We start from the raw sequence: 15,435 nt of genomic DNA, 5'->3' as shown, positions 1-15,435 counted from the left end.
TTCATTTGAACAATCTTTTCCCTTTCCCCTGATTAGAAACCAGGAGCGCAGGCTGAATTCATTTCTTGACCCTGATTTTGTGGCAGGTACTTCCAGGCTGATCTTTCAGACCTTCGGGATTGATGACTCAGGTAGGTCTTTCCAGCTCCTAAGATATATATATATATTTTTTCCTTCTTCTGTTCCCGGTTTGAAATGTGTGCCAACGTTGAATGTCTGCAGCTCAGGGTTTCTCAACACTGGCCGAGGCTGGTGTGGAGCGCCTGTCAGGCGAAGCCCTGAGCTTCCACGCCTGACGTGACTTCTGGAGGCGGGGCCGGGAGTCGCAGCCCCATCTTTGTCTGAGCTCCGCTGCTCCTCCGGGCCAGAGGCACTGCCGTCCCGACAGACTTTGCTCCCTGTTTTCACGTCTTGCCGTGTGTTACCTGTCCCTCTGTAGGGTAGCAGTAGAGTATTAGAACTATTGCCAGAGATGCCCTTATAATCAGTGGGGAGAGTATGCTTATATAACAGTAACTGTAACCGTAAGCAAATAAAATATCAATAACATTTCCCCAATCGTCACATTAATTACCAAGGTGCGTGAAAACTAAAACTATCAGAGCTAAATATATGCAATCCCAATTCTTAATATGGATCTTCTGAAAACATTTTAGTTGGAAAAAGTCTAACAGGTAAGCACTTGCAAAGAAAACGTCAGAAGCAGCTGAACCTTATTCAGCTCGGACCAAAAATACTTCACTGTACAAACCTAACTAAAATCACCTTATCAGCGACAGGAGCCTAAAGCGCACACTGGAACATCCGCCCCGCCCACTGACACGCGTGGCCGCCTATTGGCTGCGGCGGTCGCGAGTCGTGGCCTATCCCGGCGCGCTACCCGCCCCACCTCCAAGCCCCGCCCCCTCCCCGCCTTACGGAAAGATTTGAATATGCAAATGAGCTCCTCATAAATATGGAAGCAGGTGGCTGTATTTGTATCCCCGCTGGCGGCCGCCCACTCTTCCCCGCTCTGTGCAGCCGGCAGTCTGTGGCTCCTCTCCTGCTGTCTCTCGGACACCCGCGCTCCAAACACAAACATGTCTGAAAAGCTGCCGTTCAAAGTGGGTCAGTATGCGTTTAAGAATTATTTTCCTATGGCGCGGGTCTGTTTTTGTCATGCTTAACGTGTTTTCGTGGGGACAGGAGCTATGCCGCTAGACTGACGCGCAGGTGTTATGAAACATCGAAAAGCGCTTGGGTTTTTTTATTTTCATTTCAGTCCCTTCGTATGCCTGATAAACCAAGCGATTGCGGCGTTCAGTATCCTTTCAGGCATGCGTTATGGGCACTACTGCACCGGCTATACAGAACAGATTTTTTTTCAGCTTTAAAGAAACTGTCCCGGGTTCGCTCGAACAGAAGATCTTGTGCTTCTCTGGATGAAATATTTGAAGAAGTACATGTACTGCATGTCGGTGAAGCCAAGTTCATTTGATGGACTTTTCTGTGGCACTAACTCCATTCGAACAGACAGCATGGTTTCCGTGAGCCGGATCTGTCGGAACCCCAGAGCGTGTCGGCACTTGTAGTTCGGCTGATCGGCCGACGCCCTTGCTGCGTGCCGGCCTCCCCTCGCAGAAAAAACTACGTCTCCTAGAATGCAGTGCGCGCTGATTGACAGCCGCAGCAGAGATTCTATTTATGGCCGCGCGAGCGGGCGAGCAAGCCCGCGCCCACGTGGGCCGATGCAGTTGGACTTGGGACTTGAGCGAAATGACCAATATGCGTGATTTAATAACCTTGCACAACGGCAGAGAGAGGAGGGAGGGTGGGAGGTTATGCGAGGGCAGACTTCTGCATTGGAGCCAAGCCGTGGTATCAGCCGGTAACGTCACAGTCTGCCCCACAGTGAAATAAAGTGATTGTTTTTAATGGGGAAAAAAATCTGAGTAGCTGCTTGGCGTGTCTGTGGGCTTGGGGCTGCTGTCCCGGCCCCGTGTCCCACAGTTGGGTGGGGAGCCTGCCGGAGAGCAGGGGAGCACGATGAAGGCATTGCTCTGCAAACAGCAGTGTAACAGGAACTTGTGTGCCATGCAGAGCCAGTCTCCATTTCGGGGTCCTGACCTTCTCCTCCCCCACCCCCACAGCTGACATCAGCCTGGCGGACTGGGGGCGCAAGGCCATCGAGATCGCGGAGAACGAGATGCCGGGGCTGATGAAGATGAGGGAGCTGTACGGCGAGTCCAAGCCGCTGAAGGGCGCGCGCGTCGCTGGCTGCCTCCACATGACCCTGCAGACCGCCGTGCTGATCGAGACCCTGCGTGCCCTGGGGGCCGAGGTGAGGTGCTGGCCCCCTGTCCGCAGGCCCACCGCCCTGCGTGTGCAGCTGCCTCCTGCTCCTCCTTCCCCCCTGCAGCAGTCTGGCAGCTCGATGTGTTGGCGTTGCTGGAAGGGGATCGTGCTGCAGCTGCCTGCCTGCTTGCTTTGTCTGTCCTTCGTGCAGCGCATGCTAGCAATTCTCCCCCGGTCCTGGTACATTCCTGTGTTTTTTTTTGTCCTGAAACATTTGCCTGAGTGAGCAGGACAGTGCGCTGGGAGCGGGTCTGGCCGAGGAGCCGGTTGGGCAGGTTAGGGCGAGGGCAGCTGTGCTCCAGCAGGTGCAGCTCCCCGCGCAGCTTCTGCAATGGCTCAAAGACACCTGTGCAGACACTCCCGGCTTCGCCAATTCGGGAGATTTTAACAGTATACGGTTCTTCCGACCCGTCGTTCCTGGGTCCAGGTCTGCACCGGGCCACGGGCTTCAGCCAGCCGGCCCAGCTGCACCCTGTCCCCCCCCGTCCCTTCGGCTCCTTCACCAGGCGCAGGACCGTCGGCTGCGGGTTCGGCTGACCCCCCTCGTGCCGGGGCCCCGGCTTTCTCCCGAGGGAGAGGGTCGATCGGCTGGCTCCGCGCTCGGGGCGCCGTGTCGGGTGTCAAGTGTGGGCTGTAGAAAGGAGGCTGGCGGTGCGGTGCGCCCGCAGCGGGGCCTCGCCGCGATGGGCGCCCGGTCCGCGTCTCACCCGCTTGTCCGTCTCCGTCCCGCAGGTCCAGTGGTCCAGCTGCAACATCTTCTCCACGCAGGACCACGCCGCGGCCGCCATCGCCAAGGCCGGCGTCCCGGGTAAGCGCTCCGCCTCGGCGCCGAGCTCGCGTGGACCAGGGCCCCTGCTGCTGTCGGGGAGGGAGTGCACGTCTGAGGTCTGCGCTGGTCTCCGCTGATGCAGCAGGAGCTCTGTGCTCTCGGCAGGCGGGGGAAGGCTGGGACACCCTGCCCCACCCTGCCCTGTGGGCTCACTGTCTCTGAGAGCAACTCGAGTGACTTCTAACCTCCCTTCCTGAGGCAGCTGAGTGACTCGGCAAGGTTTCCTCCACTCGGCACAGGCCTGTGGCCTTTTCAGGGGTTGATAGCTGGGCCAGAGAGCTGTTGAGCTGTCTGCTTTGCTCCAGGTGAACCCTGCACTCTGTCTGACCCGTGACGTTGTCCCCTTCTGAGTGCCAGTGAAGGCCCAGGCTCCTCGAGGGCTGACCAGTTACTGCCCCCAGAGCTGTTCATGTTTGAGCTGTAGAGAAGCTTAACGATTTCTGTCCATTAATACAAGAAGAAAGTCAATGATTTTTTTCCTCCCATTATCCTCTAGCCAGAACTGTCATTGTTTCCACAGGAGCTGAACTGTCCCAAAGGTCCAATGTAGTTAAGAGTGTGAGGTGTCAGCAGGAGGACTGAGGCTATAGGACGCCAGTTTAAACCCTCCTATACTGCTCGAGTGAAAGAATCGTGTGTGTTTTGGTTCTGGAATGCAAACAGGAGGCAGTGGGTGTGGGCGAGGTGCTCCGTCAGTCACAGTTCAGCTTGCGCTTTGCTGCACCACTCGACTCCTGCTTGTGAGAGTGAACCTTCTTGCAGCGGCAGGGCAGACCTGGGTCTGGAGCGGGAGGCGGCCAGGGCTGGGCATTGAGGGTGCAGAGGTGCCCTTGTGGCTTGTGCTCTTGTTGGGAGGAACGGGACAGTTTGGGGGGGGGGGGGATCACCGATGTCTTTCGGCTGGGCTCTGTGCAGACTAGAGCTCTACAAGGCTGTGTGCTTTGGGAGGGACTAATCTGAAACGTTAACGATGATCACGATGGCAGTAGCGAAGCTGAAAGGTGACATCGCTGGTGCACCAGTGAAGCTGTGCTCGCAGGTGACGGGAGCTCGTCCACACTGGAGGGCTTCCTTTGCGCTTAACAGCAGCTGGTCAGGGCAAGGCCGAACCAGTGAATAAACTCAATGGAGGTTAAACCTGCGAGTTTCTTGGTGTTTGCTTCTTGTGGCAGTATATCGTAGAGCCACCTGTTGCAATGTCAGGGTGTTGAAGGTCTTTAAGTTTCCCAGAAGCCTTTGAGCTGTAGTCATCCTCATGACAACCACACAGTCGCTAACCAGCATGTTGCCCTTCGCCCCTGGGCCATGTCCTGCGCAGTGTACGCCTGGAAGGGAGAGACGGATGAGGAATATTTGTGGTGCATCGAGCAGACCATCTACTTCAAGGACGGGCAGCCCCTCAACATGATCCTGGATGACGGGGGTGACCTCACTAACCTGGTGCACAAGAAGTACCCCAAACTGCTGGCAGGTAACCCCATTTTCTCTCCTGGTCCAGAATCATTTTTCATGCATCTTCCATTAGCTCAAGAATAGCATGCAACTGCTTCCTGTGTGAAGCTGGTTGCTGCCTGTCGAGAACTATGTCTAGAATATAGTCTGAATATGCAACAGGATCCAGCATCCTCACCTCAATATGGTGACATTCGCATAAACTGCAGAAGACCCTGCTCGAAAAAGTGAGATTGTCTGGGGACATGCTTGTGCTCTTAGCAGTCAAGATCAACCGTTCTTGATCCTCTGGCTGTTTCAGTTTCCTCTGCTCTGGACCCCTGCTTTTGCTTGTTTGATCCGTCTGCTGCCACCTTGTGGTGGACGTGCAGAGCAGAAACCGGTGCTGGGGTCTGTGGTTGTGGCCCCTTGTCGGCCACAAGGTGGCAGCGTTGCTCTGCTGTGGGGCAGAACCAGGAACTGGCCGACGTGTTCGATTTTAGGCAGCGATAAGGGTTAGGGTCATTCCTGCTTTTACCAAGGTCTCCTGCTTGTTCCTATGGCGTTTTCCTCCTAATACATAGGAGTGCACGGCAGGTAGGGCGCGAAATCGTTGCTTCCTTGACGTTCTGTAACAGTGTGCTGCAGGATTTGAAAACGGGCCATGTGAACAGCTCTTGAAAGCAGTGCCGTCCGTGACCGGGGTTGTGGTGCAGGTGCACTTTGCCCTTTATTTATCCTGGGCTGATGGAGATGCAGAATCCGTGACTGGTCTGGTCGGCTTCTTTGCGGTTTCCAGGGATCAAGGGCATCTCCGAGGAGACGACCACCGGCGTGCACAACCTGTACAAGATGCTGAAGAATGGAGAGCTCAAAGTGCCGGCCATCAACGTCAACGACTCGGTCACCAAGGTAACTAGAGCGCCCCCCCTCCCTCCCTGTTGAGGTAGCAGTGTCCTCTGGGCCGAGATGTGTGACCAGTACTGTAGGAGGGTCAAGCTCATTGTTGCAAGCTCAAAGTTCTGGTACGTGGTACGTGTCAGTGTGTTCTGTACCAGCGCTGAAACGGACTGGTCTGCCTCTCCCGTCTCTGTCAGTTCTGCCATGAGCCTCTGCTGTCTTTGGTGTCTGACCGCCTGGGTCAGAGAGCCGGAGCTGCTACTCAGCCAGGCTCTGTCAAAGCCACAAGGGCTGCAGTGGGCCTGACCTGCATGAACTGTCCTCTGAGAAGCCCCCTCCTCTTCCTCAGAGCAAGTTTGACAACCTGTACGGCTGCCGCGAGTCCCTGATCGATGGGATCAAGCGCGCCACCGACGTGATGATCGCGGGCAAGGTGGCGGTGGTGGCGGGCTACGGTGACGTGGGCAAGGGCTGCGTGCAGGCACTGCGGGCGTTCGGCGCCCGGGTCATCGTCACGGAGATCGACCCCATCAACGCCCTGCAGGCGAGCATGGAAGGTGAGTCCCCGAGTCCCCCCCCTCCCTACCGGCTGCGTTCCCCGCCCCAGGGTCTGGCCCGGCCCGGTCGCTTCAGTCCCTTGGCTCTGTCTCCGCTGTGGGCTCGGGGTACTGGGGGGAGCCCTTTTGTTTTGGGGGTTGTCAGTGAAGCCTACAGGTGTCCTGTGTGTCTCTCGCTCCAGGGTACGAGGTCACCACGATGGATGAGGCGTGCAAGGAAGGCAACATATTTGTCACGACGACGGGCTGCGAGGACATCCTGCTTGGCAGGTGGGTCGGGGTGGGGGGGACGTGGACAGGGGGGTGTCGGGGTTCTGTTGCCTGTTTCAGTGGCTTTCGCACTGCTGGCAGATAATGACACTGGCAAATTCCCCAACACCTCCGATACACCACGCAAGTATTGCACCTGTTCGCCGGCGGACATGTTCCTGGAGTGGATGCTGAGCAGCTGGTTTTGCGCCAGTGTGACCTTTTGACTCTGTTCCTCTCATGGCTGTGAGAGGGCGAAGGTCAGGGCCTCCGAGAGGTGCTCCTGCTCCTCTCCGGCTGGAAATTCACCCGGACGCCGGTCCCGTTTCTCTCCCGCCAGGCACTTCGAGCAGATGAAGGACGACGCCATCGTGTGCAACATCGGTCACTTCGACATTGAGATTGACGTGAAGTGGCTGAACGCCAACGCTCAGGATAAGGTCAACATCAAACCCCAGGTGAGTGGCAGGGATCTGCGCCTCAGGGCGAGCCAGCCCCCTCTCACGGGCTCAGAACCGAGCCCTTGGGCCTGTCGGGCCTTCCTGGTGCTCAGACTGCAGCTCCTTTGCCAGAGGAGAGGTGGTGGTGCTGGATAGTCCAGGACATAAGATTGTTGGTTTCTGAGTTTCATCCCAGGATGGCGGCTGAATGTTCGTTTTCCTCAAGAAAAAGCTCTCTGATCCCTAACCGTCCTAGAAGGGAAAACAGTGTCCCGGGATCTGGGGGTCCGGACCCTTTGAGGCAGGGCGGTGCGGGATGATGGGGTGTGGATCGGGTTCTGGCAGGCTCTGCGGCAGGAGGTGGCCAGCTCCGGCCCGAGTTCCTCCCTGGGATCTGCACCGAGGCCCGGCTCGCTGGGACCGGGCACGTGGGGCCTGAGGCTGTCCCCAAGGTTTACAATCTAGTGCGATGCCAAAACTTTCCCCAGAATGGGGCGGCTTCATCACAAAGATAGATAATTGAAGTTTAGTAAACTGGATAAAATGAATTTACATCTGCCTTTTAAACTTTTAAATGTAGTAGTACGTTTGTTTTTCTAGCAGTTGCCACCAACCCCAAATTGCTGAGGATGAAATTTGAAGCAAAGCACATCTTTTAAGACTAGTGATCTCCAATAGTCATATTGGGTGTAGTTACCTTAGCTGCCACAAGAGGGAGGTCTAGGCTGTTTATGCATAAAGATCTGATGTCTGAATCAGTGCCTTATTTGTGAGCTGTTCTTTTTTTAATTACAGAATCTGAAATACTCTCTTGCATGAAATCTGGTGCCAGCTCTGAAATGTTCATCTCTAAACTGCTCTGAAATGCATTCGTTTTTTTAAAAGACCTTGGCAGGTGACTTTCCCTGGCAGCAGAGGATAGTGACTTCAGCTATAAAACACTGCTGCCTTTATTCTGGGCTGTGAGCCCCATAAATAAGGGGAGTTCCTGGAACACAGGAAGTCTGTAAGGTTTTAAAATGAAATTGCTCTCCTGTTTTTAAACCAGTTTCTATAAAGAGGTGATAATTGCTTTCACTGGGCAAGTATAATGACACAAGGTGCTTTAAATTTGCTTTTCTTGTATCTTTAGTGTTTTGCATTGGCTCCAGCACTCAAAATCAAGTCAGTAATGGCTTGCAGTTGTATAAGAACTTAAGAAAAGTTACAAACGAGAGGGGGCGATGAGACCCATCTGTGCGAAGACCTGCCCCCATGTGCTGCCGCGGAGTCCTCTGGTTTTCTCTGCAGCGTCAGCGGTGCGCCGGGTCGGCCGAGCGCTTGTATCGGCTCTCGCTGCAGCTGTCTCTGTTCGAGGCGGAATGAGCTCAGTTCCTTCAGCCTGTCAGTCGAGCTGATCCCTTTAAGCCCTGGAATGTCTGTTTGTTCTCTGGATTGGTTCCAGACCAGCAATATCTTTTCTATAACATTCTGACCGAACTTGAACTCACAGTCCTGAAATGGCCGTACAAGTGCTTTGGAAGGTTTAAACCTGCCATCCCTTGACTTAACGCTTTGAACCGTCTGCCTTCACCGACGCGGCCGGGTAGCCTGTTCCACACTTCCAGGGCTCCTGGGGGCGAAGAGCCGGTCTCCCCTCGCAGCGGGACCCCGGAGCTCCTGGCTGAGCGGCGATCCGTATCGGTGTGGGCATCGGTCTCTGCCGTGCTCTGGCCATCGGCGCCGAGGCCCGCAGCCCAGAGGAGGCTGGTCTGTCTGGGCTGGTGGCGAGGAGCCTGTTGTCCGTTCGGCCCGCGTTTCTGGAGTGGAGCCGGGCGGATGAGCTCGTTCGGGGGGGCGGGCTTTAAGAGACCCCCCCCGTGTCCAGGTCTGTTTCCTCTCATCGCCCCTCTCTCTCTGGCAGGTGGACCGGTACAAGCTGAAGAACGGGCGCCACATCATCCTGCTGGCGGAGGGCCGGCTGGTGAACCTGGGCTGTGCCATGGGCCACCCCAGCTTCGTCATGAGCAACTCCTTCACCAACCAGGTGCTGGCGCAGATCGAGCTGTGGACCAACACCAGCAAGTACCCACTGGGTGTCTACTTCCTGCCCAAGAAGGTCAGTCCTGGGGGGGGAGAGGGGCTGAAACAGAGGGAGAGCAAGAGCACCACCTGCAGGGTCTGCAGCGCTGGACCTCCATTCCTGGGCTCAGGGGGCGCCCCCACCGAGATGTTGTATTACCTCTCCTCTGGCAGCTGAAGGACAGGGCAGATTATCGCTGTTTATGGTTTTGGCGGTGGTGTAAAAAGGTTCTGTGTTTCAGACCTGTGTGCTTTACCCCGATTGTCTTCCCCCCCTTGGTGCAAGACCTCCCGAACACGCCTGCAGATACTTCTGAGCCCGTTTTCCACCTGTTTTTTATCTCCAGCCTATTAAGATATCAGCGGCACAGAATGTTCTGTTTGAAGCCTGCTGGCTGAAGGAATCTGTATGTTCTACAGATGTGCTCGGCCTGCCAGCTGTCTGCTGCGGCCTTGGAAATAGTGGTGTGCCCTGGAGTGGCTCTTGCCCCACCCCTCTGCCCCCTGCTGTCTTTGCATGGTCAGCAGTCGGGCGCTGCGCAGGTCCACCCCAGCAGCTTGCTCTTCCTCCGTCATCCATGAGGGGGCGCTGTCTGCATCCCCCGAGTGCACCACTAGCTGTATTGACTTGCAGAGCAGATGTACTGCCAGCATGTTGGACTGGGTCTCGGGTTGCAGAGGAACAGCCAGATGCCAGCCTGTGTGCACCCCGCTCCACGCCCAGTGTGAGGGGGATTGTCTTCACAGGGCAGTGCAGGGAGCAGGGTGTGGGTGACTTTGTGCACTGCTTGCCAAGGAGTAAACTCCAGCACAGGTGTTTTTTGAAGATCCCCGCAGAAGGACAAACCCGCAGCCTTGCACACCCGGTAGGCTCAAGGGATCGCAGGGGTGTCCGACTGACCTCGGGGGGCTTGCGCGCAGTCAGGAGGGATTGTCCTGCCTGCCCCTCTGTTCGGGGACGTACTGTAGCTCTGCTCTGTGGGGGCAGGGGGCAGGGTGGGCTGGCTCGGGGCTCTGGAGAAACATGTCCAGGTCCTGATGGGGGGGCACTTCAGGGAACTGGCATGCTTTGACATTTTTTTTTTAAATCGAAGGCATAAAACGTAATCCTCCATAATTTATAAATGGCTTCAATATTTTGGCAGGCCCGAGTCCCATCTTTTGGAGTTATTTCGCAATATTTCAGATGTGACTTGGGGGGGAGGGATGTTTCACAATGCAAGATGTGCCAGTGTTTTTGTTGTAACTGTGTATTTGAAACCACATAAGCGTCTATATTTGAGTGTTACTTTACCCATCAGCGCTTCTCCAAGTCTTCAAAGCTCTGCGCAAGACGCAAGCTCTCTTTGAGACAGTAATTAATAATTCACTCCTGCAATAAACCATCTGCAGTGTTCTTGGCCATTGCATCAAGCAGGGGACTCATAACTGTTGCTTGCAGTGCCAGATTTATGAATGATTTCCCTGGTGTAGTTTCACATTTGCAGTCCTTGGAGACCACTCCATATAATCCATGCTTGTCTTGGGCACCCTCTACCAAATACACCCGCTAAAGGCAGCTGGAGCCGTCTCTCAAACCTGAGCTGCTGCTCGCTCGCTCTGTAAGAGGGTTTGAGGTATTTACCCAGACTGTACCCAGAGTGCAGTTCAGCCAGTGAGCTAGAAAGAGTCCATGTGGAGTCTTCTCTAGACTGCTGTCATGACAGAGCCACAGAGGTGCACTAGCACAGGGTTTTTGGTACTTAGATGTCTTTGAAATTACTAGGGAGAAGTCAGTAATGGTGAAAATGTGGATATGGCACCACCATGACTAATGGGCACATTTCTCCAGTGACTTGGTTGGCCAAGTGAGTGAGACATGTACTGGTGTCCATTAGACAGGTGTGTTGAAATACTGTTGCTTGCTGCGGCAACATGTCTGCTTCAGTTGGAGGCCTGTATCACCTTCTGATCAGAGCATGTCTTCGTTATTGATCCCCGTGTACTGGCGTTCAAAATGCCACCCTTCCGATGGCGTGGCCCACTGGAGGGCGCATTTCCCCTGAGCGACCACTAGATGGCAGAGGGGGTCAGGTCTCACCTTGGGCTGGGGGTGGCCCATGTCCTGGCAGGGGGGGGGGGGCTGAGGAGATCTGTCTATATAAGGAGCCGGACCTGCGTCGGCGTCGGGGCGCCCACGGGCAGCGGCTCGAGTGCGTTCCGTTGCAGCGCCGTTTTAATTAGAAGTTGGTTGAAATCGGATACAGGCTCAAGTGACGGGAGAACAGGGCTCCTGCAGGGTGAGTGTGGAGCCCGGGCGGACGCACGGCAGCGTTGGGGCTGCGGCGAATCGGAGCGGTTCCGCAGGCTCAGGCTCCTCTCCTTGTACCGCCCTGGGGGTGGGGTGGACACACGGCTTGCAGACCTGTCGTGGCGGACGCCCCCGGTTCCTGTGAGGGCAGCAGTGGCCGTGGCGCGGCTCGTGGTGTGTCCGGGGTCGTGGGTCATGGGCACGCCGAGCCAGCCTGCCGGTTCATGTTCCCAATCTCGGCACAAACAGCCTGTCGGGGCTGGAACAGCAGAAGCTCTCTGACGAAGACCAGACTCGGATCCACTGGGACGAAGAGGCACAACCGCGCTGCACGCAAGCACAGCCCGGAGCGCAGAGGGGCTGGGGAGAGGCCGGGAGAGGCAGAGGGGCGTTAGGTCCTGGGCTGTGAGGGGTTGTGAAGTTGCCCTCTTAAAGCGCGAGAAATCATTCGAACTGCAGAGCAGGATACTTCCTGTATTTTTGATCTTGGTGAGGGGGGTGGAAACGTTTTCAGCATTTGGGCTCGTGTTAAAGAGCGTGCTTCCGAGCAAAACACTGCTCCTGGTTTTGCTGGCCCTGCGTCTGTGCAGCCCAGATGGTGACGACAGCCCTGACCCTGCTGCCCGTGTGCAGGAGGTGTGTTAATGAACGGCGTGCAGGTCTGACGCTCACGTTCCTCCTCTCTCTCTCTCTCTCTCTCCCTCCCTCTCTCCCCTCCGGCAGCTCGATGAGGAAGTGGCCGCCGCGCACCTGGATAAGCTGGGGGTGAAGCTGACGAAGCTGTCGGAGAAGCAGGCCAAATACCTGGGGCTGCCCCTCGCCGGGCCCTTCAAGCCCGACCACTACCGCTACTGAGCAGCCCCCCGTCCTCCCGCAGCCCCCAGCTCTCCGCCCTGCGCCTGCCGGGCTGCTCTGAGGCATTGTGGGAGGCAGGAGGAGCGCTGGTCTGGCCCGGGAGGGAGACGGGCCGAGGAGGGACCAGCTACGCTGGGGAAGCACTTCCTTCAGCCTTCACACTGGTGTTAAACTGGGAATTTTCTATTGGATGTTCTAAGGTATCCCCAAATGCAGAAATGAATGCCCTTTTCGTTCTTTTCCTGGACCTCTCACTCTGTTTTAATTACTGGTATCGTCTGAGTTGAACTGAGACCGACGCTGGGAACGGTTGTTTCAAAGCTACTGCCATTACGTCTTAAGCACTTGTGTAATGTTTGCCTTTGTTGTCAGTCTCTGTCAAACGAAGGGGGTGTAAATAAAGGCCACGTTATGCAGTAATGAGCTGTTTCTTGTGATGAGAACAATTGGAAGTTCCCTGTTTTTAATAGCTTTTTTTAAAAAAAATATTCTACAGATGTTCATCCTGAAAGTCAAAAGCACTTTTTTTTAAAAAACTTTTTTGACCTTTTTCTATCCCAGCCTGCCATGCGGTGTAGTGGGCAGGCGGGCGGTTCTGTGGGACAGCTGGCCCAGGCTGGTCAGAACCAGGTCGGGCCGCCCTGGATCTGGCGCTGCTCAGGGTTCGGGTGCCCGGTGCGGCCGCTCGATACAAACCGGGTGACCCTGGTATCCCTGGCTCCCCTTTGAAGTTGGGCCGGGACACCCCATTAGTCTGTGAAGGATCAGCACTTCCTCTGGTAATGGGGCCCAGTCACGCAGGCAGCCAGGGGTGTTACTACCCCTGCAGTTACCCAGGCAGCCTCAGACTTTCCGCAGCGCAAGCTGGGACAGAACCTGCCGCCTTCTGAAGGTTTTTTTTATTAAACTTGAGGACTTCTGGTAAGCTCCAGTCCTGGGGGTGACATTAAAACTTCACAGGCCGGTTTAAAGACCTCTGTGGGCAGTTGGCTCTGCTGGAATGGCTCCGGAGTTTCTTGGAGCCTGGGCGGAGAGAGGGGCGAGTTACTGCGCGGTCGAGGAGAACATGTGGAGCCCCCCCAAGGACGCGCCCTGTTTTTCTTGGTCTCCTTGCGAGAGAAATTTGAGCAGGAGCCTGTTGAAAAAGCAATTAATTTTTTTTTTAAGGGGTGTGGGTGGAGAATGGCTTGTTCCTCTCGGGTGAGAGGCGCCAGCAGGTGGCGCTGCCCTGCTGTGTTTTGGTTGTTCTGTCCCAGGGCGGCGGCAGCGGTGGCGCCTATAGGAAGTGGGTGGGGGCATCAAGCCGTTTACCCGGAAGGCCCCAGTAGGCACCTGGGGGAGCGGTCTCTCGGCTCGGGGAGCCCTTTGCCGCCTGCTCAGATGGGTTGGGGAGGGGGCGGGAGTATAAGTGGATCTGTGGGCCATTACCCAGGCTGGAATAATTTACCATGAGTGCAGCCGTCCCCAGAGACCCCTAAACTGCTCAGTCCACCTTCAAGATATCGCTGCCCAATGGGAAACAGCTGGTGCATCTGGCACCCGGCGTGTCATTTCGTATCTCGTGTGTTTTGTTTTTACTGCCCAGGCCCAGGCGCTGCCAGCTCGTTAAGGCTCTTGTTCCCCCGGCCCGCTTTGATCTGCATTTATGACGGCTGCTGTGCACTGCGGAGTGGGGCCTGGGGGGCCCGGGCGAGGCTCTCGGGGCTGAGCCCTGAGCGGAGACGTGCGAGCAGAACTGCGCGAAGATGTGTGGATGAACTCTGTCCTTCTGACCAAAATTCAGGAAATCGTCCTGCACTCTTAAGAGTACTACATGGTGTGGTCATCTGCCATAATGAAGTCCCAAGACCGCAAAGGGTCCACTTGCTCACACCCCCTGTAGTTATGTTATTTTGTAAATCATCCTTTGACACGGATGACTCTGACAAGATGTCTCATGTCCCAGGAGTTTGCACAGTCTTGAATTGTTCTACAGTGTTCAACAGGCCTCACTTGTGATTATCTGCAAACTTGACTTGCTCTTATACTGAATGATCTAGATTCTGTTATTTTAAATTACAGTGAAAGTACAGGGGTCCTAGTACAGATCCCTGTGGTACTCCACTAATTACATCACCCCAGGCTGAGCAATTACACCCTTATCTGTACCTGAACCCATTCTCACTCTGAAGGCACATTTCACTACATGCCACCTGTGATCTGAGAACTAATCTTTTATGAGGAACTTTATCAGATTGCCTTCTGAAAACCTAAATATGATATTCTCTATGTGGTGTCTTTTACTGTTGTTGCTTTTCAAAGTTTAACACAGTGGTTAGGCAGGGCTTACCTTTTCCAAGTCCATGTTGACTATTCACCAGGAACTGATTTCCACAAGCTGCCAGCAGAAGGAAATCCCTTTGATCTCGTTTGATTCGTTTCCCTGTGCCTGAGCAATTCGTAGCTCTTTAATGCGTTTCGTAAAATATTTAAGCACATTGCACTGCAAGTTGAGATAGGGCTGATCTTGTGTACTTTCTAAGAATAACAAACAGAAAGAAGTCCTATAAAGGGATATTATTGTTGCTTCAGTCTGCGTGGACTGGAGTACATGATGTTCTGATTTTGCCGCTTTAAGTGTTACAAGGCTATAAAACCAAACCCTAAGGTGCTGTAACGGAAATAAACACCAAGAGAGATGACCCCTCACTTAACATGGGATTAGAGACTGCTGTGTGCTGGAGAAATAGATGACAGGACTCATTTCATAAACTCTTTACTGGAGTTAAATGTGGTGCCAGTCCGTCAGAGGTAGATGGTCAGAGGCTTTAGCAAATCGGAGAATTAAAGGGCTTTAAACAGGAAAACAACACACGTAAACAAACAGAAGTTTCACTGCTCTTGGCTAAACTGCTCGTGGCTTCCTGTTGGGTTTTTTCCATTAGCGCGATGTCTCTGGCGGGGTAATTGTTGCCACACTGAGGCGCAGGGAGGAAAGAAGGTCATGCCGGTTCGCTCACGTGGGGGGGCAGCAGAAATGGGCTCTCCTCGCGCTCTTCTCGGGGCAGGGGCAGACCCCCGGTAGACGCACACGTGCTCAGGTCAGCGCGAGGGAGCAGGAGCAGGAGGCCGCTCAACACAGTGCGCGGGGTGGGGGGGGGCTGTGAGGCGCGAAACCTGGCGAGTATCGGGCGGTTCCTCAAAGGCAGGCCACGCCTGGGCAGACGCACAGAACTGTGCGCTCAGGCTTCCTGCTTCCCGCCCTGAACACATTTTCACACATGTGAAGCTGGAGGGAGGCTAGCTGAAGGCCACTATCGCGAACGCTGTCCTGGATGTATTTTTACCAGAGGAGCCCGAGTCAAGCTGTTCTTTCGGAGTACCGGCTGTGCTTTGTGTGATCACGCGGGCCCCCGCTGTGGTGATCGGCATCGCTGCCTCATGGTGCCGATGCCCTGGGTTCACTCCCAGACCTGGGGTGCTAGCTTGTGGAGTTTGTGTTTTCCTCGT

At 55.1% G+C, this 15,435-nt stretch overlaps 1 protein-coding gene across 1 annotated transcript; it reads left to right on the top strand.

Annotated features, from left to right (window-relative positions):
* Positions 1-979: 979 nt before the first annotated feature.
* ahcy (adenosylhomocysteinase) lies at positions 980-12,366 on the top strand. Its single transcript, XM_006639660.3, has 10 exons — positions 980-1,107; positions 2,130-2,320; positions 3,067-3,142; positions 4,482-4,634; positions 5,394-5,506; positions 5,844-6,051; positions 6,234-6,321; positions 6,641-6,758; positions 8,644-8,838; positions 11,815-12,366. Exons 1-10 carry the CDS (start codon positions 1,080-1,082, stop codon positions 11,944-11,946), a joined length of 1,302 nt encoding a protein of 433 aa, XP_006639723.1. The 5' UTR covers positions 980-1,079; the 3' UTR covers positions 11,947-12,366.
* The last annotated feature ends 3,069 nt before the right edge of the window (positions 12,367-15,435 follow it).

The sequence above is a fragment of the Lepisosteus oculatus genome, chromosome 16 (assembly GCF_040954835.1).
Source record: "Lepisosteus oculatus isolate fLepOcu1 chromosome 16, fLepOcu1.hap2, whole genome shotgun sequence".
NCBI lineage: Eukaryota > Metazoa > Chordata > Actinopteri > Semionotiformes > Lepisosteidae > Lepisosteus > Lepisosteus oculatus.
This window is presented reverse-complemented; position numbering and strand designations above follow the sequence as displayed.

Coding starts and splice junctions, on each gene's coding strand:
- ahcy (XM_006639660.3), top strand. CDS start 1,080: ATGTCTGAAAAGCTGCCGTTCAAAGTGG. Junction 3,143..4,481: donor CGCCAAGGCCGGCGTCCCGG/GTAAGCGCTCCG, acceptor TGTCCTGCGCAG/TGTACGCCTGGAAGGGAGAG. Junction 6,759..8,643: donor AGGTCAACATCAAACCCCAG/GTGAGTGGCAGG, acceptor TCTCTCTGGCAG/GTGGACCGGTACAAGCTGAA.